The sequence below is a fragment of the Peromyscus leucopus genome, chromosome 6, assembly GCF_004664715.2.
Source record: "Peromyscus leucopus breed LL Stock chromosome 6, UCI_PerLeu_2.1, whole genome shotgun sequence".
In the NCBI taxonomy this organism is placed as follows: domain Eukaryota; kingdom Metazoa; phylum Chordata; class Mammalia; order Rodentia; family Cricetidae; genus Peromyscus; species Peromyscus leucopus.
In genome coordinates, this window is record NC_051068.1 from 110,986,229 (window position 1) to 111,005,401 (window position 19,173).

At 39.8% G+C, this 19,173-nt stretch overlaps 1 protein-coding gene across 2 annotated transcripts in view; it reads left to right on the plus strand.

The window, feature by feature from the left end:
• Eif4e (eukaryotic translation initiation factor 4E) overlaps window positions 1-19,173 on the plus strand; it is a 39,148-nt gene that overhangs the window by 9,842 nt on the left and 10,133 nt on the right. Inside the window, exons 1-2 of one of the 2 annotated variants that reach the window (XM_028862028.2) lie at window positions 11,809-11,934; window positions 13,626-13,732. In XM_028862028.2, the coding sequence (XP_028717861.1) occupies window positions 11,824-11,934; window positions 13,626-13,732 (218 nt within the window). In that variant the 5' untranslated portion in view covers window positions 11,809-11,823. Of the gene's footprint in view, window positions 1-11,808; window positions 11,935-13,625; window positions 13,733-19,173 lie in introns of those variants that run through there. The other variant, XM_028862029.2, reaches the window with a different exon arrangement.

Here is a 19,173-nt window from a genome sequence, read left to right on the forward strand (position 1 = left end):
AAGGTTATGGGCATGTTGCCATTATAGCCCATCAAATCACATTGCTTATCACTTTCACCTAAATCACAAGCCGCTTTCTGTTATCTAGTGCACTGTGCTCCTGGTTCCCTTCCTTCTGACTGTGTGACTTGCACTGGTCTGTTTGCTGTGCCCCATTGCCTTTTCCTGTTTGGTTTCTTGTCTCACATTGTTAGATCAGTATCATCTTTTTTTTTTTTTTTTTAGAGAAAAAGTACATGAGCTGAGGGAAATGGGAATCATTTTCTTCAGTGGGATAGCCACTGAGGTTTCCTGTGCTCCAGTAAATTATCCTCCCCACCTGACCCCCATGATCATGCAGACAATTCTAATTAAACCCAGTGGGTCACAGAACATTAGATAGACAGAGATAGGAGGGAGACTTGGGAAGCATGGCTTGCTCATTGGGAGTGGGAGGTGAGAGAGGGCACTGGAGATGAAAATGTCTAGATGTGTTCCTAAGTGTTCGTTCAGTTACTGCAATGCCTTATTTTCCTCCTGTCCCTGTTGGCGTAAGTGTGTTCATCCATTGTACTGGTGCTTCCTGGACTTTCTTAGCTTTATACTTTGATTTATTGAAATATTTTCGTTGTAATTCTTTTTTTTTTTTTTTTTTTTTTTTTGGTTTTTCGAGACAGGGTTTCTCTGTGTAGTCGTTGTAATTCTTAACTAGTTGACTATTCCACTGTACCACTGTTGATGTCATGAGGGTGGTAGCCAACAACACTGCAGTCACAGACTTTGTGGTGGCTCCAGAAAGTTCTCTGGGATATCTTTGTTAAGTAGTTACCCTTGGCTAGGTGGTGACGACACACACCTTTAAACTCAGAGAGGAGGCAGAGGCAGGCAGATCTCTGAGTTCTGAGTTTGAGGCCAGCCTGGTCTTCAAAGTGAGTTCCAGGACAACCAGGACTTTACAGTTCCACAGAGAAACCTTGTCTCAAGCAACAGTAACACCACCACAAGAGTTACTCTCCTTTGTGGTGGTTTTCTTCTGGCAATTCTTAGAGAGCTTTGATGGTCCATGCAAACCCAAAAGGTTTTCTTTGTCAGTTTGCTGTAGTGCTCGGTCTCTCTTGTCTTGACACCACCCACCCTCTGTTTGCTTATTCATTTTTTCTTATTTTTAGATTGTATACAGACCTGGGGGCAGAGCAGACAGATTTAACAACCTGTGTACTTCAGACACGGGACTTTGCTTGAACCTAGGTGGCATGGTGGAGGTGGCTGTAGTCTGGGTGAGCTGAGAGATTTGGGACAGCTAAGAAAGTTACACTTCGACTGCTTCTAAGCAGACAGTGGGAAGGCTAGACTTTTTTAAACATGACAGCTCAAACACATCACTTCTGACAAATCTGTTAGTATGCATTCATTCATTCATTCATTCATTCATATTTTTCCTCTTTTTCCTTCAGAGTTTAGATTTCTTAGACTAATTTTTGGGATAAATTTTATGTATTTTCTAATCTTTTAGATATTATTTTAATTTGCAGGTATTTTTTCTGCTCCTCTTTGTCTTTTGGATGTTTTTTATAGCTCCCTGTAATTGTTTTATGTTCATGTAAAATCATAACTTATCTCACCGGGTGGCGGCAGCGGCGGCGCATGCCTTTAATCCCAGCACTTGGGAGGCAGAGTCAGTAGGATCTCGAGTTAGAGGCCAGCTTGGTCTACAGAGCGAGATCCAGGACAGGCACCAAAACTATACGGAGAAACTCTATCTCTAAAAACAAACAAACAAAAAAATCATAACTTATCTCTTTGGTTGTATGGGGGGCGGGGGAAGCGCTCACACTTTCTCTGCTTGTTTCCTTATTTTATTTTTGAACTCAGGACAGTGGTCCCAGTAGCTTGAGGTAGCAGAGGGAATTGAGGAACCTAGCTTCTTTAATCGGTTTTCCTTCAGTATGCTCCTCTTTACTGCAGTTCTAAAGGTACTGCCAGCTTGATCTGCACTGATGGTTACCACTTGTCTGTCTCTGTTCTCGGTGTCCCTCTTTCAGCTTTTGCTGTACTGATGTGTTTTGATGGCTTTGTTCTATAGTTTTTAATAAATATTTTAAGTTAGCACACAAAAATAGGTTTCAGTGCAATACTTTCTTATCTGCACCACCCCTGCCGTCTTCTGTCTTCCTGCACATAGTTTTCTGAGAGAATAATACTACAGGCATTCATTAAAACACTTGATTGATTACCCACGAGATAGGCATTCTAGTTACCTTTTAAAAATGTGTGTGTGTGTGTGTGTGTGAGAGAGAGAGAGAGAGTGTTGTGTGTGAGTGTGTGTGTGTGTGTGTGTGTGTGTGTGTGTGTGTGTGTGTGTGTGTGTTTGACTGTGGGTATGTGGACTTGAGTGCAGGTGACTGGAGGCCAAAAGGCATTGGATTCTCTGACGTTGGAATTACAGGTGCTTGTGAACCACCCCTCAGGAGTGTCGGTACCAGATTTTAGTCCTTTGGAGGGTAGGAGTACACTTAATTGCTGAGCCATCTCTTCAGCACTGTGATGTTTGAATGTATAGGGATAATGAACATAGAGGTGTAGCAGCACATTACTTGATAGTAACTACGTAACACCGATCAAGAAAAAATTTTCAAGAGGCTGGCATGGTGGTTCATATTTGTAATTCTAGCATTGCAGAGGTATCACTACTGTTGGAGACCAGCTGATACCAGAGTGAGACCCTGTTTCAAACAAACAACAGAAAGTGAAAACTCAGAGTTTTCATGAGCTATGAGGGTTGAAATTCTCATTTTCAAAATCATTAAGTGCTGTTTCTCTGGGTTTCATCTGTCCTCATCTGTACCTTTGTTTGCTGTACCTTGACCCTGTTGGATGTTAAGTTCGTAACTTGTAGGTGTGCAGCTCCCTTGGCTGTAATAGTGTTTCTTTTTAATACAGCATTTGAAACAGTGAAGGGAGGGATAGTGCAAGGGAGTTAGTTTACTGGTTGTGCTTTCTCCACTAGTTAGTATTATGGCATTGACATTAGAGTCACTTGAGTGTGGTGTCATGGGTAGTTGTTTCCAAACAAGTCACCAGCACTGTTTTCTTCACGTATCCACACTTGCTGTGCGGGATTGGGCTGGGAAGGTCTGATGGAAGAATTGAGGGTAGACAGAGCAGTTGAGCCAGGGACTGTAATTTAAAAAGCATGCTCTAGTCAGGTCACTATTCCTGTGTTATATTGCTGAGATATGAATGCCAATGATTCAACGTTTGTGATTTAAATTTGTTTCCTTATGGTAAAATTGAAAGGACTAGCCAGACCACCCCAGAGTTTGGAAATCTTGTTCAGTATGCTTCATTTATTCGTCTGCTGGCTTTTCAAATTCATAGCACCCAACAGAACTGAAGACTGATTGCAATTGTCATTGTTGATAGTTGTGCCAGACTGTTGGATTATCACTAAAAACCCTCACAACTCTTGCAAGTGAAGAAATTGATGCTTATAGGGAGTTTTATAGTCACTTAAATCCTTATTCTTAAAAAGTTCACCCTACTAGCTAAAATTTAAAGTTGTCAAATAGGGGCTATAACTAGATCCCTATAACGTGTACTCTACTTTGAAATAAATACTTCCCCCTAGTCCATCAGAAGTTGGTAGATCTGGGATTGCAGTTCATATTATTAGAGGAAAACTACTAGTGAAGGCAGAGCCTGGGAAATGGAAGCTGTTAGTTGCAGCATTGCTTGCAATCATAGGATGATAGGTGAGCAAATATGACAGACTGTGGAAGTCTGGCTCCCACCTTTTGAACGGTTCTTAGGTGGGGAAGAGAGGAATGAGGAAATAACAGATAGAAAGAGACCTAGCCAATGAAACACAGGATAGCTTCGGGAGGACCTGGGTCAGTACCCAACAGCATGTCCTTTATTGAAAAACAATGCCAAGGGGAGGGGCAAAAGACCTCCCCCTTTCGAGATCAAAGCACACCAGACAGCCAAGTAGACCCTTCCAAACACGTGGTAAACATGCCTGTGACCAAATCATCTTATGCAGCCCTGCTGGGTAGTGCAAGCTCAGAGTCTCTGACCCTTAGTAAGGTCTCACTAGATAGCCTCTGTGGGCTCCCACAACAGACCTATAATTTATTTCTTTTTCTAGCTCCTTTGATCTTTAATTTAGTGCTTGACTTCAATATCTATTATATTCCTTGTTAATAAATAGTTCAGCTCCATATTATGTTCTAGCCATTCATTAATTCATTGAGGCAAAAAATATAGAAAATGAGGCCAAAAGTATTAAAGCTTCAGAACAGAAAAGGTGTTCTCTTGGGTATTACTGTAGAGTGACGTCACAGCGTTTGATCTCTACTCTGAGAAGGCTAAAGTGATTCCTTATACTAGCTACCAAGAAGCATTATGTGGACATGATGCAGAGAGGAGAGGAAAGCAGGATGTGTAATATTTCTTTTCCTCTTTTGTCAGAATCATAACATACCTCTTCATCCATACAGTGTACCTCAGATATTTGCAGAATGGAAAGCCATGCAACCATATAGTTAGCTTTTAGTTTCTCAGAGTTTCCTTGTGTAGCTCTGACTGGAGCTTGCCCTGTAGACCAGGCTGACCTCTAAATCAGAGATCCCCTCCCAGATGCTGGGATTAAAGGCCCGTGTCACCACTACCCAGCATAGTGTCTTTGTTTTTTAAGAAATGTAAAAGAAGGGCCTGGAAAGATGGTTCAGTGGCTAAGGGTATGGACTGTTCTTCCAAAGTAACCAAGTTTGGTTCCCAACATCCATGTTGGTACCACTTACACCACCAGCTCCAGGAGGGATCCATTGCTTCTGGCTTCAGTGGATACCTGCATGCATCTGAACAAAACCCACATGTTCACACGTATGTAATTAATATTAAAAGGCTTAAAATTTATAAATATGGAACCATTAGATCAACAAGGAAATGCAAGATCTCTAACAGAAATGCCCTTAGGTTAGTCCCTGGTAAAGCATACATTCATTGTGGACTGACTTAGTTGAAGGAAAGCTTTTTATCTATTGATTCATCTAGTCGTGGCAGTGAATCTCTTAGATAAGTGCTGCAATGCCCAACTTTGCCTTTTCAAGCCAGGGTTTCTCTGTGTAGCCATGGAAATCTCTGTAGACCAGACTGGCCTCAGAGATCTGCATGCCTCTGTCCCTGGAATGCTGGGATTAAAAGTGTGCACCACCACTGCCCAGCGTGTGATGCCCATTTATGAGGAGGAAAGTGAGGCACGGGAGAACTGTCATGCAGAATTAACAACATGAAGGGCGGCAAAACTGGGATTCCATTGAGGATAGATAACATGGCTATAGATGTGAATTGAGCCCACTGTATCCCACTGTATAGGAGTGAAAAACTTGTGTTCTTGAAATTGCTGACTGAAGCTAGGCTTAGTCCAGCGCAACGGTTACCCTGGCACTTGGATGGTGGAGGCTGGAGGATCAGGAATTCAAGCTCATCTGCCCTCTGCTACCTAGTCTCTTTGGGGCCAGCTTTAGGCTACGTGAAACCTTGCCTCCCAAAAAAAGTTGTACTGCTTCTATAAAATGGTACATACTATGAAAAAGGCATGTGATTGATTTTAGTAGATATATAATTACTGTCAAATGTTGTAAACATTCCCAAATGTTTATTTTACTTTTCAATAGCTTAACTTCCCCATGGACCGACAGTGTGGTGTGTGGGTCGCACTTGGAGTTACTGCTTCAAATCTGTATTGTTGCTAGAGGAGCCGTGTACTAGACTGAGGGATTTTATCACTTCACATGGAGATGAAGGGTTAGGTGATCTTTCCTAAAGAGAAAGCATCATGTATTTATGGTGTGAAGGTAGTGGTAGACACAAATGAGTGTCTTGGAGGGCTAATTTCCAGAAGAGATGATTAAATGCATGTTTGTATTGCAAGTTGGTGACAGATTTGAATATTTAAAAACCACAAACAAGCATACCAGGATTTTGGGAACTGATGAAAAATTGATGTGACCAAAGTGAGAATTTAAAATTTCATCACATTATAGAAAATACCACAGACATGGGGTAGATTCAGGAAATACTCAGCCATATAATATTAGGACTCTTGCTAACTTATTGATATGTACTAGTTTGTTTTGTTTTGGGTTTTTTCGAGACAAGGTTTCTCTGTGTAGCTTTGGTGCCTGTCCTGGAACTCACTTTGTAGACCAGGCTGGCCTTGAACTCACAGAGATCCACCTGGCTCTGCCTCCCAAGTACCGCCCAGCCAACATGTTCTAGTTTTTAAAGACTATTGAAAAGGCCGAGTTGTGGTTTTCTTTTTTTCCAGCTAGTTAGATTTATCCTGCTCTTGCTTGGCTTTCTTTTTTTTTTTTCTTCTTTTTCAACTTTCCACTGTTGGTACAGCAGCACTAAGCCTGGGACCAACCCTTTACTTGACCTGTATATAATCAACTGATCTAAACCAAGTTTACTCTTTTGCATTTGAACTGACGATATTTTTCTCTTCCCTTACTGCCATGGGTAGTTTGTGGCTTCCACTGTGTAGACAATGAGGTGTACTTCTAGCTTGACATCTAAGGCCTTCATAGGCTGTAGCATACTGTCCAAACTGGTTTCATGAATCACCCGACTCTCAGGTACTTTGGTTACACAGCACCATCCTATGGTTTTGCTCTTTCTTCTCTGGTCTGCCTGTGTGAAATGCACTTGTTATATATACTGTGCTGTGTTTATATATCAAGGGCAGGCTGTCTGTTAGGTTAAAAATGTGTTAGATTATTTTGAGAGTAGCCACAGTCTATTGTTAGCCTTTATTTTTTTGTCCAGATGATTTGCACCCCTGAAAATCCTTGTAAAATGTGACCATTTAAGATGTGGTTGGGAAAGGCAAACATGGTGGTGTGCACTTACAGTCCTAGCACTCAAGATGATCATCTGTGATGGAGTGAGTTGGGAGTCAGCCTCAGCTACATTGATTTTTTTTTTTTAAAGGCAGAGTTTCACAAAGTTGCACAGACTGACCCTAAAATGGCTAGACAGCATAGACTGGCTTGGAACATTGAGTCTTGATTTAGCCTCCCAAGTCCTTCAATTACAGATGCAAACTACGATGCCCATTTTAAGAAGTTTGTTTTTAAGTATATAAATGTAATGCAGTTCCACCATCTACTCTGTAGGAAGCAACTTTAAAATAAGTGTGTTCAGCTGCATGTTGTGGCATGATTTTGATCCTAGCGCTCAGGATGCAGAAGTAGGTAGGTCTCCTTACAGTCCAACCAGGGCTACATAGTGAGACCCTATCTCAAAAAAATAAAATAAAAATAAAATTAAGGGCTGGAAAGATGATTCTGTGCTTAGGAGCACTGGCTGCTCTTCCAGATGACCTTGGTCTGGTTCCCAGCTCCCACATTGGCATCTGTAATTCTAGAGGATCTGATGCCTTCTGACTTCTGAAAATATTGCACACATATATACATGTGTGCAGGCAAAACACTCACAAACATAAAATAAATTAAAAACTTTCTAAATCGAATAATTTGTATCTCAGTGGTAATTGCAGTTGTTAAGACTTTGGTAACTGTTATCTGAGTTGTCTTTAGACTTATAATCTCTTGACCATTAGTTGCTTAAGAAAATTCTTTACCAGCCGGGCGGTGGTGGCGCACGCCTTTAATCCCAGCACTCGGGAGGCAGAGGCAGGAGGATCTCTGTGAGTTTGAGGCCAGCCTGGGCTACCAAGTGAGTCCCAGGAAAGGCGCAAAGCTACACAGAGAAACCCTGTCTCGAAAAACCAAAAAAAAAAAAAAAAAAGAAAAAGAAAAAAGAAAATTCTTTACCTTGTAATATTTGATTGGCATATAAGTAAGCTTATTTTTTTTTACAGTTTTTTCTTTTATTTTTGCTCATATTTATTTTTTATGTGCCCTAGTGTTTTGTCTGTGATAGTGTCAGATCCCCTGGATCTGGAGTTACAGGCAGGTGTGGCCTGCCATGAGGGTGCTGGGAATTGAACCCGGGTGTTCTGGAAGAGTAGTCAGTGCTCTTAACCACTGAGCTGTCTCTCCAACCTCAGTGAGCTGAATTCTTACAGATTATATTATCTTCTGAAGAGTGCAGTTGTTTTTTTGAGACGGTTTCTCTGTGTAACTGTGACTGTCCTGGAATTTCCTCTGTAGACAGGCTGGCCTCTGTCTTGAACTTGCAGAGATCTGATGCTGACATTAAGGTATGCAACCTCCACACCCAGCTGAAGAGTAGTTTTATTTCTGGAGCCAGTTAATCCATAGATAAATGTCCTTGATATTATCAAGATTTGTTTTTAGTATTTCTTAAGACTTAAACCATACTCGTAATGCCGTGCTTTTTATTCCTAGGATATGACTTTCCTCTGGTTTCTGAAAGCTGAAAGACACACCCCAACCATACCCCTGACTGTATGGATTCAGCGTTCCTAACATGGAAGCCTCTGGTGCTTTGAGTCCGTGTTCTCTGGTAGACTGCCAGAGTCACACTATGAATATGCCATTCTGAGAGTTACCATAGGACCACGGATCTGAACATTGCTTTTTCTGGCTCACTCATTTTCTCTGGTACACTGTCACCCAAGCCACTGACCACTTTTTTTTTTAAATAACCTATTGACATCCCCACTGTTCGTCTGGATGGCATTGTTTATTATAATCTAATCAGAGAAGAAATGGCATTCAGTTATTTGTAGCTATAGTTTTCCTGGTCCTGCCTGGCTCATGATCAGGACAAATCTCTCTCACCTGCCAGTCCCGCAGCTGCTCAGACCCAACCAAGTAAACACACAGAGATTTATATTATTTACAAACTGTACGGCTCTGGCTTGCTTCTTGCTAACTGTTCTTGTATCTTAAATTAACCCATTTTTGTTAATCTATAAGTTGCCACGTGGGTCGTGGCTTACCAGTATCTTAACGTCTGCTTCTCATCTTGACGGCTGGCAGCATCTCTCTGCCTCAGCCTTCCACTTCCCAGAATTCTCTTCTCTCCTTGTCCCGCCTATACTTCCTGCCTGGCTACTGGCCAGTCAGCATTTTATTTATACATAGCGATATCCACAGCACTTACCTGTTTCTTTCTTTTTTTTTTTTTTCCAAAAGGAAGGTTTTAACTTTCACATAGTAAAATTACATATAACAAAACAATTATCAAGTAAAAATTACAGTTGCAATATTTAGTCTATTTATAATATCTAGTCTATTTGTATTTGCCAAAATTAAAGAAGATACCTATCTTCTATTTGTGAGTCTAAGGTTTTATAGCTAACTTATCTCTTATCATAACTAAGGAAATTATAACTGTCTAGTCTTCAACTACATCAAAGACCCCAGAAGGATATAATATTACCTTAGAAAAGGGAGAAGGATGAAAGCACCTTTCGGGAGTCTTGCAGGGTAGACAGAGACAGCTGGCAGCCTGGGCTGTTATCCAAAGTTCCTCTGTAAAGTTGGGGCATCTGTCTTCACCCCACAGGCCTAGAGTCTCTTAGTTACTTTTTTCTGTGTCCTGTAGAGTGTCTGGCAGTTTCCTCTGTGAAGCAGGAACCTGAAGGACCATTTTGCCAAGCAAAGTTCAGTGGTCACCTTCCTATGGGTCCTGCAAGTCCAGTTGATCAAGCAGTCCAGGCAAGAACAGTTCCTTCCCCAAATGGCTATTGTTGCCAAGGTGAAGATAAACTCCATATGGAGTGTCTTAAATGCCCATCCTCCTTTCTGAAGTAAATCAGTGCTGCCTGGAGCAGACATGTCTCACTGTCCAGAAAGTCTTAAATTTTTAAAACATTTTAAATGGCATATTCTGTAGGTCTTTGAAGTGTTTGAAGATTACCTACCTAATTGAATTATATCTATGTATACCTAGAAAACAACACGACTATAAGTTTGACTATCATAGAAGACTAATTATTAATCTGTATTTCTTATTTATCCATTGCAATCTACCTCAAAGGAGAATAAAAATCTGTATACAATATAACAAAATTAACTTCAAATTTATATCAATAGACTAAAATCCATAGCAATGTAATACATTTTTAGACAAGTTGCTCTTTAAAAGTAGGTTCAACAATCTACCCTATCATATCTATATCTATCTAGATATGATCCTATCATATCTATATCCTATATATCTATATCATATCCCCCTTTCTTCTTTTAGAAAGATATTATATTTATAATTAACCTGTTTTAAATAAAAATACTGGTTTTTCTCTGTCCCACACCAGAGGGCTCTTCTGATTTGGGATACAAGAATCTCTTAATCTTTTCTTTTAGGAATATGCTTGGTTTTAGAGAAGGAGTAAGCCAATTCCATCTCCAAAGCCAGCTTGGTATATTTGGTAATTTGGGTGTAGCTTCTCTTTCTACTTTCTGCTGGATGGGGGCACTGTATTTTATGGGGACACAATTTTTAGGCTTATGGGGTAGCCCGTGAGGCTGTATTGTCTGAGCCAGTTGCCTTGAAACCGTTCTGGATGTTGGATCATCTGGGCCATGGTGTCATCGGAGACCTTTCAGGGGGGTCTTGGCTGGTCAAACCTGATGTATCTTAATCTGGAACAAATCTATAGCCTCGCACTTTCTGTGGAAACAAAAGCAGAGCCTCCTTTTCAAAGCATCATTCATGTCCTTACATCCAAATTTTGAAGTCAAGGTACCTTTAAAATATACATATTGGCTTAACTCAACAGCTTTTATATCAAATGTCTTTCTCCAGTTAAAAATCCCAAAGACAACACAATCCAGATTCTCTATGTAATATCTATCTTTACATGCCTTATTTTTATACTACCTTTACTGTCTCTTTAAAAACTTTATTTTTAAAAACTATTTGTTTATATAACTGCATATATTTCTTTCTCTCTTTCAAGCCTACGCACATTTTTACACACATTGTAAATCATTTAAAGTCTTGTTCCATCTGAATCTGTCTTATTGTGAATCTATTTTTTTAAACTGCAGCATTGCTAGGGCTAAAATAGCAGTGGGCTCCGCCCACTTGAGCTTCCCAACATGGTGGTGGTACTTTACCTCCAGCTCTGGGAGCCACCAACTCTGGTTCTATGCTTCTGTCAAAGTAGCGTGTAGCCCAGAAACCTCTCTCTCTCTCTCTCTCTCTCTCTCTTTTTTTTTTTTTTTTTGTACTAGCAAAGATGAAATTCACCACACAGTGTAATGTACCGCTTGTAGATGCCTCATTCCTGCCATACTGCCAGTCAAACGCGCACGCCAGGAACCCGCCATAGTGACTCAAACCCTCAGGCTGCTGCTAACTTGAGAGAGACAACTATTTATCGAGACAACTAGGAAGCTGTTTTTAGCTCTGTTTTAGAATCTTTTCTCAGGTTTTAGGTGAAAACTCTTGCCAACCCGTTGGGCGCCATTCATAGCTGTAGTTTTCCTGGTCCTGCCTGGCCCATGATCAGGACAAATCGCTCTCAGTAATTATGATCTGTTCAGACTTAAAATGGCTAATGAGAAAATAAGAATGATTTTGTGTTTTGTTTTCTTTTTTTTCGAGAGAGGACTTCTCTGTGTAGTTTTGGTGCCTGTCCTACCTAGATCTCACTCTGTAGACCAGGCTGGCCTCTAAATCACAGAGATCCGTCTGGCTCTGCCTCCTGAGTGCTGGGATTAAAGGTGTGCGCCACCGCAGCCTGGCATGATTTTGTTTTTTAAGGAGTTGACTACATGTAGATTTTAGGGTCTTGATTATTTTGTATAAGTGTTTAAATTTATTCAGTTACTAAGTTCATAATTTCTGGTTAAGTGCTAATGACCATTAGTAATCCATGGGCAAAATCAAGCGTAGTTGATGCTGAATGATTTCTCTATGTATTTTTTATATTTACTTCTTTGTGTATATGTAGGGGGGAAACATGGATGTCAGGAGGAGAACTTTCAGGAACCAGTTGTCTGCTACCATGTGGGTACCCAGGGACTGAACTCAGGTTGACAAACCTGCTAAACTATCTGACCAGCCTCTTTACTTTTAAATGGTGTCTTGTATTTATTGTGTGTGCGTGTGTTTGTGTGTATGCTCATACCTCTGTATCTTCATTCTCAAAGCTAGCTGGCTTCTCACTATAGAAGTACTGAACTCAAATGTTTGTGATGTGTCTGGGCTCAGAGAATAAAGTCTCCGTACATGTTAGAGGCTGATTTTAAAAAAAGTATCCTTTAAATTGAGTATTTGTTGCTTCTAATGTGAGGTCTTTTAGCATATACATATATTTGCATGGGTCAGTTGAAAGCTGGTAGTTGGACTGGGAGTGTAATTTGGTGTTGCCTCATTCACACAAGGCCTTAGGTTTGACGCCCAGTGCTAAGGAATGTATACATTAAATAAAAATATTAAGAATTGAAGCTGAGGGCCTGGAGAGATGGCTCTGCAGTTAAGAGCACTGGCTGTTCAAGAGGATCCAGGATCAATTCCCAGCACCCACATGACAGCTTTGTAACTCCAGTTTCCAGGGGATACATTATCATTGCACAGACTTACATGCAGGCAAAGCACCAATGCATATAAAATCAAAAATTTTAAAAAAGAATTAAAAACCTACCAAAAAAAAAAAAGACCAAAAGAATTGAAGCTGAGAGATGGCTGAGCAGTTAAGTGCACTCACTGGCTGCTCTTCCAGAGGACCCAGGTTCTGTTCCAGTATTCATGTGGCTGCCAACAACAGCTTGTTCTGGCCTCTAGTAAGCATTGCATTCTTGTGATGCACACACATGCATGCAGGCAAAGCTTACTCATATATAAAAAATAAATCTTATAACCAAATATTGTTAAAGTGAGTGTGTGTGCATGCACAGGTGTTTAGCTTTTACTTTAGCTTCTAACGCCTTACTTTGGCTCTTTGTAACTGTAAAGACTAGTTTATGGCAGGCTGAGGAACAACAAGGGGCAAAATGGTGACTACTTGAAATTATTCCCAGGCTCCTTTTCCATAGTTTGGGTGACAGTATTATGCCTTGCCTGAAAGAAGAATAAAGTCTTAAGTCTAAGAATACAGTTCCACCTTCTTTCATTATTGCCTGTTGAAAATTCAAACAGCTATTCTTTCAAGCAGTGAGTCTGACACGAAGTTATGAAGGACTCTCTATTGCTGGCTTGATCACTTAAAAAAAACTGCTTTTTTAAATTGTTTTTCATTATATCAATATAGTTGTTACACTTGCCAAAATATAGCTTTAAATTTTTCCCCAGTCTACCTCCATAACAGAGTACTTCTCTACTTTTTCTTTGTGGACTTGGGAATTGAACACACTGCCACACGCATGCTAGACATATGCTTTACCGCTGACCTATGTCATTAACCTTTATGTAATATTTTAATATTCAGAAAGTTGGGTCATTGAATTTTATCCATAATCTCTGATGATCTAAAAAATGTGCAAATAGGAGGGTAATGATTTTTATAAAAATCACTTAAATTTGAGAAGCCTTTTTTGTATTAATGAAGAGCTAGAGTGGTCTGATTGTCCTAGAGGTTGGTCTCTTGTCTACTTTGTGAAATTATGTGCTCTAATTCATTGTATCAAACTTGTTTATAATATTGCTGTTGTGGTTTTGTTTAAAAACCTTAAAATCCTACTTTCTATTATTTTCCACAGGAAACCACCCCTACTACTAATCCCCCACCTGTGGAAGAGGAAAAAACAGAGTCTAATCAGGAGGTTGCCAACCCAGAGCACTATATTAAACACCCTCTACAAAACAGGTAAGTTTTCTGACACAGGTAATAAGGGTGTGATGCCCAGAAAAGTTAGATATGACTGGTTTTAGATATACATTCTCAGGTACCCGCCCACAGGGATTTTTGTTAAGGGGAAGGGAATGCCTCTGAAGGATATAGTCATAAAGACAGGACAGAGTGGAGGGCCACAGGAACCAGGAACATGACTTAGTCAAGGTTTCACGGCCTCCGTTGTGTTGGACAATTAAACTGACATCAGTGAGCGTTTTTAGTAAAGTATAGGTGAAGGAATGAGAAGTTGGAGCATTTGAAAAGTGTATAGGACATACAGAGAGCAAGGATGGGCAACGAAGGCAGATTGAGAAGGGGAGAGATGGGGAGGTGAAGGTTAGAGGAGGTTGGTGTGGTACGACAATCTAGGAGAGGGGAGCAAAGAAGGTAGAAAGAAGATGGATGTAGTCCTTAGAAGGTTTTCTCGAGCTTCCTCTAGACCTGCCAGTTGATGTCTGGTTTAGTTACTGCCTTTTCAGATTATGTAATGAAAAGCATTTTTACTTCACTGAGAACTGATGGTGGGAAGAACATGGAAACTCAAAATGTACATGAAATGTAAATGAACCTGGAGAAAAGTAAACTGGAACTGACTTCTGAGGGTCTGGTTTCTTCCTGGTTTCTGTATGTTTGCCTGAGGCAGATTTTTTTTTTATTTTTTTTTTAAACTAAATTTACTTTGAAAGCCTTCAGGCCTATTTGTAATTTATTGTTATATTTTGTCCTTCATTATATTGTTGACATACTAAAATGATAGTTAAAATGTAGCTCATAGAGTTTTTTCCTAGGAGAGACCCCTTTGATTTCAGTGTATCCCTCAGTGAGGAACATAATTAATTCTATATGATGGTGAGGATTGTCATTGTCTCTAAATGGCCTTTCCTTAATAAGGTGTCTTACGGTAAAACAAGTTGAAGACTATGGATGTAGCTCAGTAGTAGAGCGTTTGTCTAGCAAGTGTAAATGACTGGGTTTGGCACTCAGTTTTGTAAAAACACCATAAATAAAAAAGGATTCAACAGCCGGGCGGTGGTGGCTCACGCCTTTAATCCCAGCACTCGGGAGGCAGAGCCAGGCGGATCTCTGTGAGTTCGAGGCCAGCCTGGGCTACCAAGTGAGTTCCAGGAAAGGCGCAAAGCTACACAGAGAAACCCTGTCTCGAAAAACCAAAAAAAAAAAAAAAAAAAAAAAAAAAGGATTCAACATGATTTGATAAAATTCAAGGGGACAGCAGAGCACCTAAATCCTTAGGTTCATTTTTGCCCTTTCCCTGGTATTTTATGAACACTAATGCTAGGAGTTGGAGCTCAGTAGTTACAGGCTCAAGATGCTCTTGCAGAGGACCTAGGTTGACTTCACAGGACTCAGGTGGCATTTCACAACCATCAGTAGCTCCAGTTTCAGGGGATCCAATCCTACCTTCAAGAGTCCCTGGGCACCAGATATTCACATGTTGCACAGACATACACGCCGGCAACACACATGCATACGGCGTGTGTGCTTGCACACACACAACACACAGAGAGCTAACTCTACCATTTAGTCGTCAGAACACAGTTATTAGTTTCGCTGTCCTTATGGAGAGAGGTAATCCAGCACACCTTCAATACTCCAAAGAAATGTGAGATCATGGAAAAGTATAAACAGATTTATTCAATCCTCGTGAGATCTCTAGAGATTTCAGTTTTTCAGGTCTAATCTTGTTTTGTAAAGTATGCCATTCGGGAAAATACTATAAAGTACTTTTTGATACTTGAATCATTACTGACTTACCATAAGTTGGGTAGTTTCTGTGTTCTTATAAACCCTTAACAATTACAGGATTTAATGATGAGCGGGGGACAGTGTGTATAAAATAAGCATGTTTGCTTTCTCTGGTAGTGTGTTTGCCTTCCTCTTCTTTGTTAGAGGTGGTGTGTATGAACCAGAGCTGTTGTATGTACCTAACTCTGAGCATGAGTTGTTCTGACCAGACGGGTGCCAGTCTGAGGTAGGAAGGGAGGTATGCTTACTAAGTATGTGCTTCTCTATGAAGTTTCAGAACATTTCCATACTCTTTACCATCCATTCTATGTTTTTACTTGGATCCTTTTTTCCCTTTTGGATTATCTTTCAAGTGGATTTCTAGACATTCAAATAGTAGGGATATTAAATAAGTAAAATGCAGTTCCAGTTTACTTTTATTAGGTTCTCTGGAATTACATGTGATTTGATTTTAAAGGATTTTAATATTTATGTAGGCAAATATCATTTTCCTCGTAGCTTCTGTACTTTTTTTTTTTCTTTTTTGGTTTTTCAAAACAGGGTTTCTCTGTGTAGTTTTGGAGCCTGTCCTGGAACTCAGTCTGTAATCAGGCTGGCCTTGAATTCACAGAGATCCACCTGTCTCTGCCTCCCAAGTGCTGGGATTAAAGGCGTGTGCCACCACTGCCCAGCTTCCTCTGGCTTCTGGATTTCTTGTCAGTCTTAGTAAAACATTACCATGTAGTAATTTTAAAATAAGTATATGCTAATGTCTTTATGATTATATCACTTTGTTTTCAATAATTTCTCAAATGTTTGATGATCTATTCATTGTTTTATGTGTATGAGAGTGTGTTGCCTTCAAGTGTATGTACCATGGGCATGCAGTGCCCATGGAGGCCAGAAGGGGTCAAATCCCTTGGAATTGGAGTTAAACACTGGCTGTGAACTACCATAGGGGTGCTGGGAACCAAACATGTTTCCTCTGCAAGTGCTATTAACCATTTAGCTTTCTCTCCAGCCCCTCCTTTTAAACTCTTTGTTTGCTGTTGTTGTTTTTCCAGACTGGGTTTTGTGTAGCTCTGGCTGTCCTGGAACTCTGTAGACCATGCTGGCTTCAAACTCACAGAGATCACTTACCTCTGCCTCCCTACTGCTGGGATTAAAGGTGTGCACACCTGGCTTTTGATTTCTCTGTCCCCGCTTAACTATATCCTTACAGTAATGCTAAGACATGACATTGGAATCCATTGGCTTTTCTTATATTTGGAACAGGTTTTTTACTTTTGTATGATTCTTGTAGCTTGATTTATTGGTTGCTGAGAATAGTTCAGTGAATTATGCAGACCTTAAAACTGTGGACACATTTCATTTAAAGCATCAAATATCACCTCTAAACTTAACAGAAATGCCTTTGTTTTGTGAAATTGTCAAGCTTACTGCAACAGATGCAAGCTTTCCATAATTATAATTTTTAACCTGAATATTAATAATTTTAAGTAATAGGCTAATTCTTTTTTCTCCAAGAAATAAGTGTAGTTTATCGGTTTTTCAAGTGAAATTGGAAGAAAATATGGCTCATTTGTATCGAAACAGTATTCTGTTAAACAGTAGATGTGTTTTATATGTAGAATACGTAAAGGACATGTAAACAGGTCGGAATTTAGTGAGAAAGGTGCTTATACTGTAGCCCACCATAGTTTGGCACTCACTAGGTAGCCTAGGATTGCTTTTGGTGGTTCTCCGGCAGCCCATTGAGGTTTTGGAGTTGAGTTCAGGTTTGAGCAACCATATGCAACTGAGATCGTCAGTTTTTTGTAGGCTTGTCTGTACAACTTCTGAGGCTTTGCAAGTCCCTTAACTTGAAAATATGCATTTCAGAGTGATCCCTAGATTATGCCACCTCACATAGTGTAGACACTCTGAATGGTTTTTCAGTTGTATCGTACAGGAAAGAATCCTGTTCAGAATGGGTGTAAGGGCTTTCTTCCAAATATTTTCTGAGGTTACTTGAATCTGAAGATGTGAAACCTACGGGTACCGAGAGATGACTGTATTATATTTCAGAGTGTAAGAATATATTACCATTAGAAATGTGTGTGTGTGTGTGTGTGTGTGTGTGTGTGTGTGTGTGTGTGTGTGTGTAAGGCTTCTATAAACTGTATATTAGGAATAAAACTTTTAGCCAGAAGTGTACACAGCTATGTAGAAATCGTTACACATTGTTTCAAAGTATATCTGTAGATCTCAGCTATATAACAGCTTGTTTATTTTTTAGTGTATTAGACTACAGCATCACATTTAATGTTTTCCCCCTTCTTTGCGCCTCCTTTTCCCATTTAGCTCTACTCTGTCTTGTCTTTAAATAATTGTGCTTTCTTAACTGCTATCATTTTATTTTGTATACTATAATTGTCTGTTTTGCAGAGAATCTGTTATGTAGTTGATACACAGTGCTATTTACTTTTAATTGTAGGGCTGAGGATCAAACCTAGGCCTTGACATTTACTAGTAAAGCACTATTTCCCCAGTTAAAATGCATACTTTTTATATGAAAACTATTGTTTGCTTTTGTAATAGAAACTGCCATTTTATATTCTTCTAAATACATGTAATGAAGTACAAATAACAATTTATCTTACCTTTTTAATTTTATTTATTTAAAATTTTAGATTTTTTTTTTTGAGTATGAGTAGGTGTTTGGCCTGCATGTATGATTGTGTACTGTGTGTGTACAGTGTGTATGGAGTCCATGTGGGTGCTGGGAATTAAACCTGTGCCACCACTGCCCGACTTCCTCATGGCTTCTGGATTTCCTGTCAGTCTTAGTAAAACATTATCATGTAGTTAGTTTAAAAATAAGTATATGCTAATGTCTTTATGATTTTATCACTTTGTTTTCAATAATTTCTCTGGGTCCTCTGCAAGAATAGACAGAGCTTTCAGCCACTGAGCTACCTGTCAAGCCCTCTTAACCTTTTAAAACCTACAGCTTAGTAATGGGTTTGCGTTCACCTATTTTCATCTTTAAAAAATGTATTTTAGAGCCAGGCATGGTGGATCATGCCTTTTGTCTTAGTATGGAGAAAGGCAGTGGTCCCTTGAGTTTAAGGCCAGCCTGGTCTACAAAGAGAATTTCAGAACAGCTAGGGCTACACAGAGAAACCCTGTCTTAGAACTCCCTCACCCTCCCCATTGTATTGTATGAAATTATTTATTTTTGTGTATGTATGTCTCTATATGTAAAGATTTTCATGTGTCACAGCACAAATATGAGGTCACAGGACAAACCAAAACTGGCTTTTACCTGGGTTCCAGTTGTCCAAACTCAGTCACCAGGCTCCCACTGTAAGCGCATTTGCTGATGTGCTATTTTCTCAGTCCCTTTTTGTCTTGTAAACTAAAACTAGTTACTTAAAGAAGTTGCCAGCACCATTCTGTCCAATCCTTGGCACGACTTTTGTTCTCCGAATCTGACTACCTTAGATACCTCATGTAAGTGGGGCCTTAGAGGGTGGTGTGTGTGTGTGTGTGTGTGTGTTGAGGGTGGTATTATTTCACACAATCCCATGTCCTTGGACTTCTTGTTGTACTGAGTGTCAGAATTTCCTCTTTAAGGCTGATGAGTTTTTCATTCTATGTCAGTACTACATTTTCCCATCATTTTCTTA